At 36.2% G+C, this 19,054-nt stretch overlaps 1 protein-coding gene across 8 annotated transcripts; it reads right to left on the bottom strand.

The window, feature by feature from the left end:
- Positions 1–713: 713 nt before the first annotated feature.
- On the bottom strand, positions 714–18,112 carry Iml1 (GATOR complex protein Iml1). Of its 8 annotated transcripts, none has more exons than XM_019840371.2 (27): positions 18,020–18,112; positions 17,635–17,747; positions 17,466–17,529; positions 16,434–16,808; positions 16,222–16,347; positions 15,672–16,143; positions 15,393–15,589; positions 15,015–15,298; positions 14,561–14,787; positions 14,260–14,478; positions 13,643–13,816; positions 13,405–13,551; positions 12,044–12,052; positions 9,288–9,505; positions 8,982–9,187; positions 8,478–8,652; positions 8,200–8,400; positions 6,828–6,923; positions 5,609–5,682; positions 3,333–3,452; positions 2,778–2,985; positions 2,601–2,709; positions 2,266–2,499; positions 1,925–2,085; positions 1,660–1,828; positions 1,257–1,573; positions 714–1,183 (listed from the first exon to the last, which is right to left on the bottom strand). In XM_019840371.2, exons 4-27 carry the CDS (start codon positions 16,782–16,784, stop codon positions 986–988), a joined length of 4,692 nt encoding a protein of 1,563 aa, XP_019695930.1. In that variant the 5' UTR covers positions 16,785–16,808; positions 17,466–17,529; positions 17,635–17,747; positions 18,020–18,112; the 3' UTR covers positions 714–985. The 8 variants fall into 8 exon arrangements, with proteins under 8 accessions (XP_019695930.1, XP_025163440.1, XP_025163445.1 ...); XM_025307655.1 differs by lacking the exon at positions 5,609–5,682 and adding an exon at positions 4,129–4,199; XM_025307660.1 differs by having other exon boundaries at positions 15,015–15,175.
- Between the last annotated feature and the right edge of the window lie 942 nt (positions 18,113–19,054).

The raw sequence follows: 19,054 nt of genomic DNA, 5'->3' as shown, positions 1-19,054 counted from the left end.
CGAGTTTGTAGCACGACCATGATAGTGATTGGCAGCTTCGCAAAGAGCTCCTTCATCGGATTCCTTGCAATTGGATCCTGTTTGCGAACTGTCAATGTCGCTGTCACTAGCCATACTCGCTAACTTTTAAACTGGCAGTCGCCAAACGCGCGCGTGTCGACTGTTACTTATTACGTTGGACGTGAGACGTCATTATGGAGATGTTACGATTACGATTCAATCCCGCGTAAATAATTCGCAGATGGAAGTGTGCAAGTAATCTGACACAGAAAATGTAATACTCTCCTGAGCGGCAAGCGAATCGACTAATCACAATCGAAACATTCAGCACGACAGTCTTGCATTCTCGATCGTTCCCGGTCGAATGTGTTCAGTCAATCTGTTTATCGGTTATATTTTATCGCGCAAGTATCCGTCATCATTTTGATGTGCCGCATCTTTCGCAGCCTCGGTTTACCCAGTCGACTATTGGATATTTCATTCAAATAAGGTAAAAAAAAAAGAAGAAATGAATTTTTCCAAGCTACTCGATGATAACTTCTCTTTTGCTCTTGGGACAGGGGGGAGGAGAGAGGGAGAAGGAGAGTATGCGTTGAATCTTTAAAAAATATACCTATATAAATTATTTATATTTTCAATGTGCATGCACGTCTCTCTCTTTCTCTCTCTCTCCCTCCCTCTTCCTTTACAGATACAATTAATATACATTTCCATAACGAAAAGAGTAGTTTTAACGTGTTACAAATCTTACAAGAGTGATAAATTTGAATCAACTGTAACAAATTCAGTCACATTTGCGAATGATATAATACAATTTATACATATCTTAGTCATTCAGCTTGTAAGCACGGTACTAATTACATCTTGTCACGAACACTGGTATGCAAGTGTATTTTCGACAAAGATAGAGCTTGAACCGTCGAAAACGACAACTTGTCGAACATTAATTCTTGTCGTTTAAAGCTAAGAGCGAAAGAGTATCTAGCTACTTTGCTTTTGTACAAGTCTTCTCCTTCAGTTCCCAGCAAGATTCCCAAAACTGTTTGAGCCTGTTGTCTCCGTTGGAGCAGAAATGTCGAAAGTCCTGTATGATTTTCTTTTGAAACAACTCGTCTCCCGCTGATGTAGACAGTGATTTCCACTTACGACTGACCATGTGATTCCAGGACCACAAAAATCCCATCTGAACAATAAACAAACCCAATCGCGAACGATGCGACGCTGCGTCTCTCCTGTTCAACATTTTCCTCACTTACCCTCCTGTCCATGCTGTAATCATCCTTGCTCTTGCCACTAACATGTCTCGTAATATACGCCTCGTGCGGACTAGGCTGGTCCGGGTGAACCGGATACCTTTTTTGTCCCGTGTTTCGTCGAACGACATTGGTGCCGGTTCGTGGACGCGGTCGGATATTCGTCGTGGATGGTACAAGTATAAATGCGTTGCCGGTGATGTGAACGTACTGATGATCGTTCTCGGTGTTTTCAACCAAACACGGTACGAAGCCGAATCTTTGCAGGATCGTTTCTTGGAAGAGAAACAGTCTCTGCGCGTATGTGTCCTCCCGGAATTCTGGTGCACACATTTTGATCATTGTTATCGACGCAAATGTGAGAGTCGTCGATCGTCACACAATTGAGATTACAATTGGGACATACCTTCGAAGAGATAACGTTTATTTGCCATTAAACATTCCGTGTCGAGCGGTATAAAAATCGGTCCTCTGAGGGGATCGCTCTTCAGGGTAAATGGCAGTGCTAATAGATCGCTAGGAACGGGAACCATCTGTATCCCGCATATTTGTGCCTTGCGTTGCCAAACGAATATCTTGTGATTGGTAAACAAAGAAAAAAAAACAGAAAGAAAAAATCGATCACAATGTTGTGCGTCTTCGTCTTGGAATCGAGAAAGAAACAGACTCACCAGGTCGGCTGCTATACTACCGGATGATGCTACCCACTGTACTACGAGTTCGTAGGAATGATCCACCTTGTAGATAGACTGGTACCTCAAGTGACCCCATTCGATTCTGTCGCTTTTATTATTGATGTCGATATCCAGATGAGTGTGTTTATACAACGGCACTGAAAAGAGTACAGGTTGCTCGTTTCTTTTTTTCTTTCTCTTTTCTTTCTTGTCGTGCGTGTGTCTCTAAAGTAGTCGTTATAAATATAACGATCCATTTTATTTCATTATATATTCACTGTAGATTTACTCTTACGACAGGTTTTGTAGAAAACCCGAGCACTGATGAACATTCTCACCCGTCCAACTTTTATCGTCCATCGATTCTGTCAAGTCGATATTGTCTCTTAGAAAAGGCGGAACGTTGGATTCGTCGATGGCGTCGCAACTGGATATGGTGATGGGGGATGACATCGTCGGCAGTGTTGTCGGTGATGCTGGTTCGCACCATCCTTTCGGTGGTCTCATCTCCACTTCTACCCACTCGTTTTCGAAGCTCTCCAAATCACCGAGCGGAGCGGAGTAGTCTGCGGCTTTTGCCGGCAACAAGTCGAAATGCGAAGATAGAACTTCTCGTAAAATCTCGAAACCGGAAAAGCAACAAAAGTGCCGCCCGACAGTGCCGGTTACTTACCTTTTTGATTCTCTTTATCGTGCACAATATGATACAGATAAAATCCCAGAACAAATGGCTTTGAGAAGTCACCGGACGCATGACATATCAGTTTATCCTGAATCATCCCCTGCACAAAGATGAATTGTTGTCGAGACGTGTTATCCTGCCGATCGATATGAGATGTATAATATTTACCTTCATAATATTTATACCCTGCTCAACTCCCACGCCACCCTCTATATGATTGTTCAGCCACTGAATAGCGTCCGCGCTAACGAACGTCTGACTGGGAAGCGAAGGATGTTGCGTTAGGAAACCGACGCCAGTTTGAGGGTGCTTCATAGCCTCCAGAATTTCCACGTTTGTTGCATTGCTTTTTATCTTTGTCAGTTCCATGTTCGCACTGTAAGCAGATGTACAACTATATCGCACGATTATACATTAAACATACATTGCGCGTTTAACATTAAGAAAAGTACTATAAAAGACCGTCTAAAAAAATCTATCGTCTATACGGTGGAGCAGCAGAAGAAGAAGGAAGAGGAGAAGGAGGAAGAGGAGAAAGAGGAGGAGGAGGAGGAGGAGGAGGAGGAGGAGGAGGAGGTGGAGGAGGAGGAGGTGGAGGAGGAGGAAACGGAGGAGGAGGAAGCGGAGGAGGAGGCGGAGGAGAAACATAAAATATATTTATACTATATATTTAATATTATATTAAATATATTTTATACTATATTTTTATATTATATTTTATACCTGTCATCATTAGCATCGAAATGATCCTGTTGCTGCTGCTGTTGTTGCTCGATCGACAGCGGCAAAACAGCTTCACTGGCAGGCGATATACGTCCTCTGTCCATTACTTTCGAGCCTGACCTATATTATACGTAAAAAAAGCAAGAGCGTTGACGAATAATGATGGGAATGCAGCAGAAAGATGCTGAATGTATATGAAGCAACTTGTATCACCGAAAATATTTGTCATTACGCATCTTATTTGAACTTTGCGGCAAATTACAGAAAAAGTTTACAAAACGAAAATTCACGAACCATGCTTTTCTATTGCACATGAATACAATTCTACTTTAATTCATTATCGTGTAAATATCCCGAATATTACTTTTGCAAAACTCTCAAAGACAATAGATGTGCAGAATTTTTCTGATTCCACCGAGTATTAGTTGAAAATCTGTTCATCATCGTGTGTACATTTGTGTAAACAAAGAAGAAAAATCGTCTATTTCTATTTATTATCTGATTCCAAGTAACTTTCTATCTATCTGTGCGACAAATATTCAAAGAATTCCCAAGAAAATGGTACTAAGAAACTCTGTATATCTCTAACTTGTTGATTGTCAGTTTCGATTAATTCTTGACGTTTCGCACAAACAGCTTCATCACGTTTGTAAATTTGACTTGCAAGAAATAATGAAGAACGAGAAAATGAGAGAGAGAGAGAGAGAGAGAGAGAGAGAGAGAGAGAGAGAGAGAGAGAGAGAAAGAGAAATAGGTAGAGAGAGATAGAGATAGAGACAGAGATGAAGAGACCAACCTGTTTGGCACGTGACGAGGAGTGTCGAGGCACGTGCGGGCAGCCGCAGCGGTATTCACTACATGCCTCTCCTGTACAGAGAACCCCGTCACTCCCTCACTCACTACCAAAATGTTCTACGATGCGGATTATGGATACAAGCGTTTTGGAAAATTTGAGAAACCTTGCATTTCATAGCTTTTACTTCGACAAACGCTTATACACATACTCCGTTAAATATTAGCCAGAAGACAAAAGAAAGAGAAAAAAACATATATTATATGAATAAATGAATGTGTGTGTGTGTGTGTGTGTGTGTGTGTGTGTGTGTGTGTGTGTGTGTGTGCGCGTGTGTGTGTGTGTCTGTATAAGGAGGGTGAAAGAAGCTGTAAGGTATAAAAACTATAGTACAAGAGCCCTCTTTGTGGAACCTTCTCGCTTTTCTCCTATGCGTCGCACCTGCTCCATGTGAATGATATCGAAATAAATATTAATCGAGATATTCCGATATCGCGAAAGTTGTTATCAAAGCGCGCGATAGATTATGAGTAAAAGTTTGGTAGAGCAATATGTTGTTATCGCGCGCTCGAAAAGCATCACGTTTAACGTATGTTGTATAGCAACATTTAATACTAACACGCAAAACATATTCGAGTATGAATTTTGCACAAACATTTCGTAGATTAAACATGCATGAACGAATAGCAAAATGAAAGGAAAAAAGGGGAAGAAATAGAAAAAAATAGAAAATAGAACAGAGGAAAGAAAAATGTGTGTGTGTGTGTGAGTGTGTGTGAGGAGGGGAGGGGGAGGGGGAGAGAGAGAGAGAGAGAGAGAGAGAGAGAGAGAGAGAGAGAGAGAGAGAGAGATCAACAAACATCAATACGTTCATATAAATATACAATGTGTTCATGTCAAAAATATACCGTTGCGTCTTCTTTTAGTTATACTTGAATTAAAAAAAAAAAATTATTAATATGTTTTAATGCTGTCACCAAAAGCGCATCAAGTACTGAAAATATATCGTTTTAATATAGCCATACATCAACACGATGTATAAAAATTCCCAAAGGCACGCGGAGAATCGTCTACCGATCGCCGAGCGCGAGTCAATGCTCCATATCGTCGTCGGACATCTCGACATCGCGCGGATATCGTTCTCTGACTATTCTCTCTCACGTTGGCACCAGAGACGCCACATGCTTTCTATCGAACAAGCGAAACTGAATCTAGATTGGATCGCACGATGAGTACGTATGGAGCATTCTGGAGCAATAAAGTATGTTCTGCAAAATCAACAAGCTAATCAAACACGTTATGATGCAAGTGTCTTGCCCAGATAATGGAATATTTGCGGTATGTAATGAACCAAGCACAAGTGGATACCACCAAACATTAATCTCGAATATTCCACTGAAAACAAAAGAGTTCGCAAAACTACACTGTTAGAGATTGGCACAAAGCAACAATGCTGAAATCATCAACGTAGGCATGTTCAAACCTTGGTCTCGGTTTCTCTGGCAGTCGGTTGCTTCCGAGTCGCTCCCTGAAAGGAGAGCTGCCGACTAGACTGGTCTGGAAAGTACGATGATACGTATGGGTAATTGTGAACGATATGATTAAGCCGATGATAGTGAGGATGAATATCTGCCTAATTGTAATCATATTCAATAACATTCAAAGAAAATACGGCGTTCGTAAAACACTAAATATAAAAAATATATGTCGCATGTAACGATAGTGAGAGAAGAGTGTAAATCAAACATCGTAACATATCTCACGCATAACGGATAAGCTCGCTAAAATCATGGATGCACATTCAATGCAAATATCAAGCAAGATTACAATAATCGTGATGTACGGTATTGCGCAAGCTGCCTGATCATTCCAAGTAATACGTATCAAGGAAGCGATCGTATCGGAACTCGGATACATCAAGCAGCGTTCGTAAGATGGTGTAAAATTGCATCAGTTGGAATCATTCCCGCGTAAAGTAAGAAACAGATCTCAAAGTTATGAGTATTGAGAAACAACGAAAACGCTAACGACAACGAAAAAGAAAAGAAAAAGGAGATACGAAAAAAAAGGGAAAAAGAAAAAAAAGAAAGAACAAATGTGTATTAATCGCAATCAAGTTTTTTCTCTTTCTGTTGCAGCAACTTGACTATTGCATCCTATTCCCCGAACGATTGGATGCGACAATTTCAAAATTCTTTTCATCATCCTGCGAAATTATTAAATTTTCCTGCTGCAATCTTACTCCGTCCCGCGGTAATCGAAATTGCGAATAGCGTACGTGTTCTACATACACACACGCGCGCACATATATACATACACACCTGTATGTATGTATGTATGTATATATGTATGTACATATATATATGTGTGTGTGAATACACACACACACACACACACACACACACACACACACACACACACACACACACACACACACACACACACACACACACACACACACCCACACACACACACACACACACACACACACACACACACACACATGCGTGTGTGCGTATGTATGTGTATATATATATAGTTTGAAAACTAATTTATAAAATCGAAGAAACATTTTCTCAAGAAATTTCTCTTAGCGGCCTGCGCCCTGCTCTTGTATCTGAGTATCTAGTCAGAGACTCAAAAGTACGAGTCTCATGAATAGCTGGACTTAGTGTATGAGGCTAGAGGAGGGGAGGATGTACCTGGTTAGTGAGGAATATCAGGCTCGTGCTGTGCCTGCGTCTTGTCAAATGAGAGGCAGGATCTCTTGGGGGAACACCACCTAGAGCTGTGGGGCTCTGAAACATATCATGCTGAATACCTTTCCCCGTACAAACATTCCAACTACGAGTCTCTACTTATCGCGTGTATAATAACGGATCTTTATAGATAAATTTGTCGCGCGATCTATTTAATCTCAAATACGTCTACCTGCGTCTGCATATTGACATGTATTTCGGAATTATCGTATATCGTACTAGTGCAAGTATCGTATCGATGGTAAATTATCAAGTAAATAATATGTAACATAGACACACGCGTGCGCGCGTTTACAATTAATGTTAATGCAAAGTATTAAGAAAAGTTTTATAAAAGAAAGCCGTGCGTACTTTATTTAATTTTTTAATTAATACTCTAATTTACATGTATTTTTATACATGTTCGTATTTCTTTGAGTGATTTAGCATGACGCGACCCGCTTTATGTATAGATAATTGATAAAATAACATTGTCAGATTGTTATTAGTTGCCTCGATAAGTTTATATTCTATACTATGATAAATACACTGATAGGAAGGCTGTTTAATTTGAAAGTTAATAAGATGTAAATAATCAACAAAAGCATCGAAATTAAATCTGCGTAAATCAATCAAATATCATAGCATGCAACATTCAAGTATAATACAGAGGAGATATTCCAAAAAAGATATACCATATACTTTTATCATTTAGAAATGTAAATATAAAGTTTCTAGTGTATTCTCTCTCTTTCTCTCTCTCTCTCTCTCTCACTCTCACTTTCATTCTCACTGTCATTCCCTTTTTGTTTTTACTGCTGTATTACCTTTACGTACACGTCATATGGAACCAAGTATCTCATTTGTTTCATATGACACATTACAAAATATGGAATAACTCCTCGGAAATGGCGTAATTATAACGAAAACTATCAAGCAATTTTGAGTGGCACGTGTTGCAGAGATAAAATAAGATAACTACACAACTCAGATATCTATGTAATTATAATGAAATGGTCCAAAAAGAAATTTGCATCAGTAACACTTGTTCAATTTGTTTACGTAGTCTTTAGTGAAAACCTGATCTAAACCCTCGCTCTCGAATCAAAGGAATCAAGATTGAGCATCTCTTCCAACGAAAAGATGACAACGAATCTTTTGCTGGAATCACTTATTAATGATATTGTTACTGTCATACAATTGCTCGTTGGAACATAGTTTAATTTGTTAAACAACTGCTATATAGTCCTAATTGGAATCCTTGTCGGAGTAGTGATCTGATATTCAACTTCATTCTTGTGAACATGTATTATGAAAATTAGAATAGTGAGATTACCCAGTTTTTATTGGGGTTTGGTCGTCGTATTTTATTTAGCCATCCTTCGATGAAACGTAAGAAGCCATCCATCAGTGACGCTTGCTCGGCGTTACTAGGTGGAATATACATATCGCACCTTGGAGAACCTTCCAAAATTTTGCGAGTCGCCGAATTATGCAGTGGCAGTAGGAATACCCGGAATCGCCAATATTTCAGAGCCTTCAAAGAAATTATGTAAAACGCAGGAGGCATAGCAAAACTCACTTCAAGGAACACTATAGATCCAATTCACTTACCTCCACTAAAGCGAAATCGGTATGGCCTCGTGTGCATATATAATGGTCCAGGTAATTCCAATTATAATTCTCGAGTTTTTCTGTAGTAAAGGACACCCACGACACTTCGTACGTATCGTGATGAGGAGCGTGGAAGCGATATCGATAGTGTATATTGAAAGGTGGATAAGGATGTCTGCAAATGTAACTATTACTACAACATTTCTTATGCACAAGTTTGCCCGTCTAATTCGACGCGTTAGAACAACGCATAATTGCAATATATAATAGTAAAATTTACAATAGGAGATGTATGTTATGTTGTGCTGTACGGTGAAACGCGCAGCTCAAATTCCGTGCATATCAATCAATCAATACACTGTAACTTAATTTAAAACTTTTAAAAATTGAAGCTTTAAACTAACTGCATTATACAGGGACAAATTGTGATGAAATTTTGAAATTGTATTCCAACGCAATGAATTAGTACGGTACGTTATTCATCATGTCAATCAAAGTATTTACCGTGGCCGATATCTCGTGACTGTGATGGAATTATTAAATAGTGATATCTTGTGAAAGATTCTCCCAATGCTAAGCAAATATTCTTCCTTGGGTTCGGACTCGGTCTGTCTACCGCGCATTACCGTACTAAGGGCAGGAGTGGCATTGCCGCCAGTCCCGTTACTTTGATTCTTATTGACCGGTGGCAAGATGATCAGTTGAAAACCCTTAATGACACAGGATTCGTCATTGTCCCCGAACGTGTGCGAGTAGTACACGGTAGGAGGAAAAAAGAAAGAAAAAAAGGAAACAGCGTCTTGTCTGTACCTGAGCCAAGCGTTGCGAGACCAGCTCCTTGAAGACTTCCGTGGTTGTGAGCGGTTTCTTATATATCGCTCGCTGTTGTGCAAAATCGGCGTTAACGTCATCCGGTAGAAGATTGTAATCCGACACGACGTAGTCGTTTTGCAAACTTCGCTTATCCGGGAAGTAATCTGTAGTGATTGGTAAGCACGCGGGAATCGTTAGCGATTTCCAGTCGACACCTGTTTGAATAAGAATCGATATTAATTTGTAACGATTCTACTTAATTGCATTGTGGATCGGTGCAAGAGGAAGAAACAGATAAATCGTTGGACACTCGTTCACAGTTCACAGTGAGAAATGTATCTGTGTATGTATATTATCGTTTTTAGTATCGGCGAAAGTCTCTCTCTCTCCCTCTCCCTCTCTCTCTCTCTCTCTCTCTCTCTCTCTTGTTTCATTTTAAAATCAATGTCTTCTCTTTTAACTTTACGAGTTCTACTCAATATCCATTTCTCCGTTATTGTCGCGAAGAGTAGACACTCGATAATCCTGTGATATGTACTTCTTACGAATAAATGACAGTTATAGATATCGAAATACCAAATGACATTATTTCGTGTTATTAATGTCCTCAGAGTTATCATTTGTTTGCTATTATTACAATGAAACAAATCAATTTAAACCAAGTGGAAAAAATATAGATATAGAAAATAAGACATCTTCTGGATGTCTTATGATGATGTTATATATATAATATATAATATGACATCATATATATAATATACATGTGTGGCGGAAATTTCTCAAAACAGCTTATCAAATTATCGAGTATCTACTGCACTGATTTAATTTAATGCCCTTTAATCGAAAGAAACAATTCAATTTGCAAAAATTGTCAATAATATTCTCAATTACATAGAATGTCCTTAAAGGAAAAGAGGAAAAAAAATCAAAAAATAAAAAAAATATACACTTTTTTTCTTAAGCAACAGCATTGATATTATCTTTGGAAACTTGGAATTGTCTTCTGATCACTTCTAGTGAAAATCAAAATCTTTTAGAAGAAAATTTAAATTTACGCACATATAAACTTTACATCTGAGATTTTACGAACATTCTACATATTTCTACATATTCTTAATCTTTATCATACGTATCTCTTTCTGTTAATAAAAATTATTAAATTTACCGATATATACCGATGTATACATCAATGAATCAATAAATTTCATCATTTTGAGGAAAGAAAGTCGAATTATATTGCGCTTTCTTTCGCAGTTACATTTGTCGGATAGTACCATATATACAACTTGAATATGATAAAGATTAAAAATTATAAACATGCGCTCTCTCTCTCTCTCTCTCTCTCTCTCTCTCTCTCTCTCTCTTTCTTTCTGTTTGATAATTATTAGTGTGCTTGTAACAAATATTCTATGAATAGTGATGCCAACTTAGCGTTATTGAGTTATACAATAGAGTAAATGTATTAACAAGAACAAATATGTATGCAACGTGTGTCAGAAAAGTAAAGAGCAAAAGGCTAATAAAATTCACAGAAACAAATAAAAAAATTCTCAATGCACATAAGAGCTAAATGTTTTTGAAAAAATTTTCTCCGATAAAATCGATTTGGTTAGTCAGATCTATGCTCTTATAAAGACTTCTTCTTTGTAATTTTTTTCTTAATCTTGGAGTTAAGTCTTCATTTATGATGAAACATTTTGCATTGACGTTACATTTCATTAATTTCTGAAACACTTTGCATTGGAATTATTCTTCATTGATTTCTATGTAAGTGCAATAAAGTATACTCGGTCATTTTACCAATCTACGAAAAGAAAAGAAAGTATAATGTGCTGAGTTTCTACAGACTATTCTGTATTACAGATGCATTATAATGCGTAAAATCCGAAGCTAATATTACAGCTTACAATCATCCATCAGCGAAAGGAAACACGTGAAGTAACATAAAAATATGTAGATATAAGATTAACGATGAAAAATAAAAAGATATTTTTAAGGAACACAGTGGTATTGTAGGTCATAAGGTAATATGAGCTTAAATAGAAGCTACAGAACAGCACAAAGCAATATGTACAAAGCTATACACAATAAATGGCGAATAATAATATAACAATTGGAAGAAGCTCATGTGGAAAGAAGCGGCTTTCAATAGCAAAAGCATTAGATTTTAATATTTGGCTTTTTTAGTCAGTCAAAAGTTTCGGATAGATTTTTGAGTTGATTCAAACTCGATTTGCTTGTATTCAATAGAAACAAATTATTCATCAACCAGGCAATCACTGCTATTATATATTTGTGATATCTTCATCGATGTTTTCGCAGCGGAACATGACAGCGACATTGTTGCGCGTATGTAATATCATTTATCAACGACATGCAAGGAAAAAAAAATAAACAATCAAACCGAACTTTTTGACCGACCTGATATAAAGCGAAATCTACAAAAAAGAAAAAGAACACTTAAAAAATATACCAAAAATGTCCGTTTTACACTTTATCCGTTTCCAACTTTGTAGAGAATACAAAATATTTTTCTTTCTTTTTTTTTTCAAGACTCAACACACATCTATATATATTACACATATATTACACGTATATATATGATATAGAAAGTATATAGAGTGTAGAGAACAATTAAAGAAAAATGATGAAGAATTACCGATACAGTGACGTTTCTACTTAAAACTAAGGTCCCTAGTACAAACAAATGTATACCATAACCGGATCAATCCCTAATAGTGTATGGCGCTAACCTATGATTGCTGTAAAACAGCGCAAGTGACATCATAGTTGTACATCACACATGTATCAATGAGTCCAGCGTTGCATCCCAACAAGACGTACCATAGCATGGAAATAAACGTAATAACATTATTTGTATTGATGGTCAGTGGTATTGTAAAAATAAATACTGACGTGTTTATATAGAATGAAAATATATTTTGTAAGCTTGTCGTAGAGACATATGAAGGATATGTTGCCCCTGAATGTGTAACTATCTTATTATACACATATATGATTCTTGGAGAAGTGAGATTATGTTATAAGCTGAGCTATCAAAGATAATCTTGTTCGTGTGAATCAAGTATCAACAAATCAATATGAAAAAAAAAATAAACAGAACTTTTAAAAACACAAAAGAAAAAAAAAGAAATACGACAAGCATTGCCGCGGGAGAATTTTCCGTATATGTAGTTTTACATAGACAAGTAACATTATTTTGTACATTTTGGTATTTTTTATTCTTAAAGTTTTTATTATTCTTAGTTATTCTTAAAGATTTTTTTAATATTTTCATTCTTTTTGGTATCTTTTATTCTTAAAATGTGATTTTTTAAATATTTTCATTCTTTTCATTATCAAAAGTTTCGTTATGATCCTATTGGTGTTTGATATTAAACGTGCAAATATATTTAATGTTTCGCTAATTGTCATTATCACCGTTGATTTAAACAAGAATAAATTTATCATAAAAAAATCAATAACTTTATGTATTTATAAATGTTACTTTTGCAATACGAAACACAACAAGGGAGGAAATTAATTTTGATTATCTAAAGCCACACTGTAATTTACAGTCAAACCATGGGACCACTTTTGCTTATTATATAGTAGTATATTTGTGTATTAACGAAATTATATAAAAATGGATGAAATTGATTAAAAGCACAATATACGCAAGCAGCATTATATAACTCTCTCTTGTGGATATGGCATTTATCTCTCATCAGATACAATAATTATGTGATGCGAGTGTTTTATTATTTACTTAGTCAAATAAAGGTCTTTGAATCTCTCAGATCTTCAGAGTTTTCTCTTTTAAATTTACCTCTTAGGTTTATCAATAATCATAATGAATTGACAACCTTGTTGGACACTTTGCTTAAATTATACATATTGTGAGATTATTGAATCGAATAAGTAAAAAATGTACTAATTCTTTTGTAATTTCTTCATAAATTTGGCAGTAAAATTATTGAACAAATGTTTGGGCGTGATGTGTGTGTGTATGTGTAAAAAATAACAATTCTAGGAATATCTCTTTTTTTAGGAATCTTTTCTGCAAAATAAACATAAATTAGGCTCACTGTTAAAAATATATACTCGAGCAAACCTGTTGTTAAAGCGGGTGTCCACTCTTGTTCACCAGTAGCACCCCACAACAGAGTCAAACTTTTGTTTGCTATAGCTGAAGAAGTATTTGCAGCTTTATCCCCGTTAGTTATTGAGGAGTTGGATCGTAGCGATTTGTTTTTTGCGTCTACACAGAAACATAAACTTCGTTATCTTGGCGTATATCATCTTTACATAGCTTAGTGATGACTTAATTCCATGGCTGATCAACTACTAACGTTCTTGAAGTCCTATTTGAGACGCTGATCTTGAAATTTGATTCGTATTGCTTATCCCTATTTCCATCGGAGACCCACTTATGGTAGACGGGGTAGCCTCGTTTTGTGTTTCTGAGCATGTCTGTGTTGGGACAGCTTGATAATGATGTTGTTGTATCAATACGCCTGTTGGCCCTAAAATTATACTCATCAATTAGTCACACATGTAATTTGTTAATTTTACGTATAATTATATATATAAAGTCTTTGTTTCGCGACGCTCTCTTCTGGCATATAATAAATAATATTAAGTTATATACATCATATACAAACGTAATATTAAATAACATATTCATAAGTAGTATCCATATATCATGTGCAATGTGAATGACACGATTCCTTCATACATTTTCGAAAGATGAATATGATTTACTACACAGAATGAATCATATATAATACACATACATGTATGTAACTATGTATAAAAATTATCCTGGGGAACTCTGTGTATATGTGTGCATGTATGCATGTGCGTGCGTGCGTGCGCGCACGCGTGTGTGTGTCTGTGTATGTGTGTGTAAATTGTACACAAATGACATAAGGAAAAAGAAAAGAAAAAGAGAAATTACAATAGTTACCCTTTGGGAATATGTGAGTCCATCTCCGTCTGTTGCTGGTAAGTTTTATGGTAACGTGCGATGGATCAAAAGGATTGATCAGTGCTCTACTAGGCCTAAGTATATTAGTTGGTTGAGAGATTGAGTTTGTTGGGCTACCAGCGCTACCGACAATAGGTCTAAACGGCGGAGATATCTCTGAATCTGTTAAATCGCTCTTAACCGGTGTCCTAGATGTACCTAAATGTACAATAATTATTATTAGGTAGTTATTTTTAACAAATAGATAAGTCGTAACAAGATCGCTATTGCGTACGCTTACCGGTTCCATCGCCGTTAGACTCATTATTATCGTCGTCCGTTTTATGCGGTATCGTAATCGCTGCACTCCGTAATGCAACAATTGGCGGTGAGTGTGTCTCAGGCGGTGGATGATGTATATCAGGATCAGACATTTTACGTTTCAACAGTTTCAACAAGTGGCCATTGTTGTGAGTCTCGAGGCATGCCACACTTGTTTTCTTTGTTCTCGTACTTATTCGTTGTACGCTGAAAAGGAACAATTCAATCAACTCATCTATTTAATTTATAATATGCAGAATTTTTTAAGAATCTGCATATTTTCCTTTTTTTCAAAATTAGGATATTAGAGAAGACACACATTTTCACAACAGATACATTCCGTAATATCCAAAAGAGAGGAACTTAGCATTCAGCGTTTATTACTTGTCAGATAAATACATGAAACTAACAGGAGTATTTCAGGTGGTGTCTACCTTGAAGTATGAACTGTTGGCAATTGAAACACTTGCGCGTCATAAGCGTCATAATCGAATAAGGTGTTGTGCAGGCACTCTCTTGGATCCTCTTGTAGTAGCTTGCTTTTGCAATGTAACTTCCCATTATCCATCGAATGTTTCGCCACTCTTTGCGGCAGCTTTATTCGCGGTATAAAAGTAGAATAGGGAATCTTTTTATTTGTGGAGTAAAAACTGAGATTTATCCAGTGAGGCATGCTATAGTCGTCCGGGGCGTTTATAGACGAGTCTTTGTTATGAAACTAGAATCAATGCTTGCTATTTTTTAGCAGAAAACGAAAAGAAAAAAAAAAAGAAAACAGATAAAAGGAAGCTTTTTGCATATGCGATATATACCTTTAACAAAGGGACCGCATGAAGCGGTTGCTCTCCGACGCAGACTAAATCGCTGCCTACACCGTTGTCAATGATTCTCTGTTTTGTCACATTTGTCAATTCCCTGTCAACTTCAAATACTCCGACGCCAGGTGTGATTACTACGGATAACTGACCAGTTCTATCAAAACTGCGATCCAGATAATGTTTCTCAAACACTGCAATAACGTAAGGAAATGATATAAAATAATTTAAAATGGTTCTCTACACCTTAATCATTTTTTTATACTCGATGCTCACCATTCAGAGACATGTTCAATACTTCCAAGAAATTGCCCTGTGCAGCAGTGGAATTTATTGCCTTGGGCATAGTAATACCTGACTTCTGGTGATATTCCAACACGATCTTCTGATAGTCGGTGAATAATTTACGTAACTGCACCAGAACATTGCTCCAATCCTCAAACCTCTCATTTTGCACCGCAACTCTGTAAAAATCTTCATAAAATCTCCCTCTATAATCATGTTGTAAACACTCTCTCATATGATTTGGAAATTCCTCCAGGCTGGTAGCATTATAGAATGTTCTTGAGAAAAATACGATTGTCACTTCGTGATTACTGCCGTTCTTCTTCCACTTTTGAAATAAATCCGCTAAGAATCCATTGACTGCTTTCTCAAAGTACAAATCTCCATGTATGTCAAAATCCCACATTTCAGAGCTCATTTGAATAAAAAGATACACCATGCTTGTAGAGGATCGAAATACCACCTAAATATTATATCGTTTGTTTACAATAATAAAAACCAAAGAACAATATAACAGTAACTAATATGATTTTGCATAAACCTTAGTATCGTCAGTTATAACGCCGCAAGCTACACGGTCACCTTGTGACCACATTTCATATACTTGGCAACGTATGCTACCACCGCAAAACTCTATCTTCTTATTGATATAAACACAAGTATTTACCTGGGGCAAAAATATAAATATATAGATAAATAATGAGAAAATTCATTACAAAGCATTACCGTGCTATAATAAATATTACAAAATACCAAGCTGTTTTTTAAACGCCACATCTCACTACGTCCCATGTATTGATCCTTGAAAGTTAACTCTATAGAATCTAGAGCTACATCTTCTGGATTCACTATATTCATATATACATCTGCAAATGTTCTCAACTGGAACATTGTCGCTACATTATTTTCTACGCTGATGGTTTCACGTCCTTGGAGATCTTCCTTAAAGGAGGTGACTTGTAATAGCAAGCGACTAAACTCATCCTCAGGATGATAGATTTCAACAACATCCCCAGTTTTTATGCCAGGATAGTCCTTTGGATTGATTATTAAGTCCTCTCCACTAAAATTTTTCTGATGTACTATTAGCTTGAAGAGCTTCATGCTTCATCCAACATAATCTGCAAACTATCCAAGCAGTTGATACATATCCAGGATATATATGTACTTGTACACATGCAGACACACGCATATGTGCTATATAAGTCATATATTAAATATTAGTTTCTTTATACGCTTCAAAAATATATTGTGTTTGGTTAATAATGGTAAGAGAAAGTGTGTGTGTGTATATATATATATATATATTTCATCTAGTGATTTATCTAAATATTTGTTATTTTTTATGGAAATAATTTAGTCCATTGTATATTGTAACTATGAGCATATATTATATTATATATTATACTATATATTATAAAATAACACCAAGTAACACAAAACCAGTAACTTTGCATTTAATATATGTTTCATCCTAAGTGTGATGTAAATGCATAAGAAAGTTATTTTATCTTAACATATATAAACATATTGTATAACAAGGATTACTTTAACTTTTATCTTACGCTTTAAATTTGGTATATTGTGTGAATTCTCTTTTATCGATAAAAAAGAGTTTAGAGTACCGGTTCTTGTGTATAATTTAATAGTATCAAATAATATACATTGTTAAAAAAATTCGCACAATTATTCGGCACTAATAAATCTTTGAAGGAAACATAAGATCGATTAAAGATATTGCTTTACCTTAATAAGACGAAAAAGAACACTTTACATATTACTTGCCGTAAATTGCCGTTGTTGTTATAAATGTCTATTAAATCCCCGAACTTTTCTTGAACGCCAATCTCTAAAGACCAAGTAATAATAATTTTACTTCTCGTTTCGTGGGTATTTCTTTCGCGACTCGCCAGAATAGCGTACAATAACAGAAGATAAGGATAGACGATATTACCTCAGTATGCTCTCTCTCTCTCTCTGTCTCTCTCAATGGGTACGTTCAGCAAACACACAGTTGCACAACGGTTGAGTAATTCGTCCAACGTAACTGGTCCAAATTTTGCGGATCTAACAGTAAAGACCAATGATTGGTTACTGATAGCTCACTGATCATATTTATTTTAGTTAAATACAACCAATAATATCTCTTTGAGTTAGTTTTTTTAAGGATGAAACAAACGATAGGGGCGACCATCTACTACCATCATACTTCATGACAACTCAATATTGTTTGTCTTGCATTGAATTTGTAACAGATAGCAGATGTAGCGAGTATCGTTCCAAATACGATGTGAGGTAGCAATTTCGTAAAATTTTACTAATTATGAGAAACAAAATACCTTTATGTATGTGTGTATGTTTATATCATAGACTTATAAAAATAAACCACCTCCTTATGGACGCACTGAATGCACTGAAGGCAACATTAGAGGACAGAGATATTGCGTGAATGAGGCTCTCTCTCTCGCTCTGTGTTAGGAGAGGGGAGAAAAGGACATAAGGGGAAAGATAACGTCGTACTGCTCGTACAACTCTCCTACTCTCCTTCACCTCTTCGGCTTCCCCCACCAAGACACATGTTAGACAGAGACACACTCACTCAGCTATCGATTCTCTCACTTTAATGTTTTCCTCAAGTCCTCTCATTGAACACGCAGTCTATCTCTATAAGCTATGGTTTATATACATGTGTGCGTAAGTATACATATTAAACGTTCGCAACCAATGTCCATGTGACTAAATTTTACAGAGGCTGGTAAGTTGTGGTTCGAGTCTCGGTTAAGAAAGAAACAGATTTTTAATTGACACGAACCATAATTTATGGCTTCCATAAAAATTTATCCAAGACCGTACGGTTTTTTGGGGTTGACGTTTTTTAGAATTGTATTCGATAGTACTCGCCGAAATATACAAGACGACGCCACTCCTCCCCCTTTGCCCATCGTGGAACGTTAATATACTGGTTCTACAGTTGACAGAGTACACAAAATGAAGACACACATGTTTTTCACATTATGCACAGCACAGAGGAAAGTTTATTAAATATATTTTATAATTTAAATATAAAAGTATAATTAAATATAAAGTTATGTGTTCTTGTATTTTGTATATCTGCTAGACTAGACAGAAGCAGGTATAAATAAACATCATGAATGATTAATGAAAAATGTAATCTTTTATGATATATTTATATAAAATATATACAATATGACGTGTTGACTGTTTATTATATATTTGTAATTAATCGCTCTAACAATATTCTATAAGTCAATTTTATTATCGATTATCCTTGTGCACCTTGTCTTCTGTTTCATCCTCCACTGCTGAGTTCCCACCCAGCAAACAAAATATTACATGTAACGTGCATGTTAGTT

Source organism: Harpegnathos saltator, unplaced genomic scaffold, assembly GCF_003227715.2.
Source record: "Harpegnathos saltator strain DR-91 unplaced genomic scaffold, Hsal_v8.6 scaffold93, whole genome shotgun sequence".
NCBI classification, from domain to species: Eukaryota; Metazoa; Arthropoda; class Insecta; order Hymenoptera; family Formicidae; genus Harpegnathos; species Harpegnathos saltator.
The sequence above is the reverse complement of the archived record's forward strand: the minus strand, read 5'-3'. Positions and strand labels throughout refer to the sequence as shown.

What these genes read in the sequence shown, in the direction of transcription:
- Iml1 (XM_019840371.2), bottom strand. Translation starts at nt 16,784, where the DNA reads ATGAAGCTCTTCAAGCTAATAGTACATCAGAAAAATTTTAGTGGAGAG. An exon ending in CCAACAGTTCATACTTCAAG is followed by an intron (nt 14,788 to 15,014) that starts GTAGACACCACC and finishes GTTCCTTTTCAG; the next exon opens with CGTACAACGAATAAGTACGA. An exon ending in CAAACCCCAATAAAAACTGG is followed by an intron (nt 6,924 to 8,199) that starts GTAATCTCACTA and finishes GATATGTTTCAG; the next exon opens with AGCCCCACAGCTCTAGGTGG.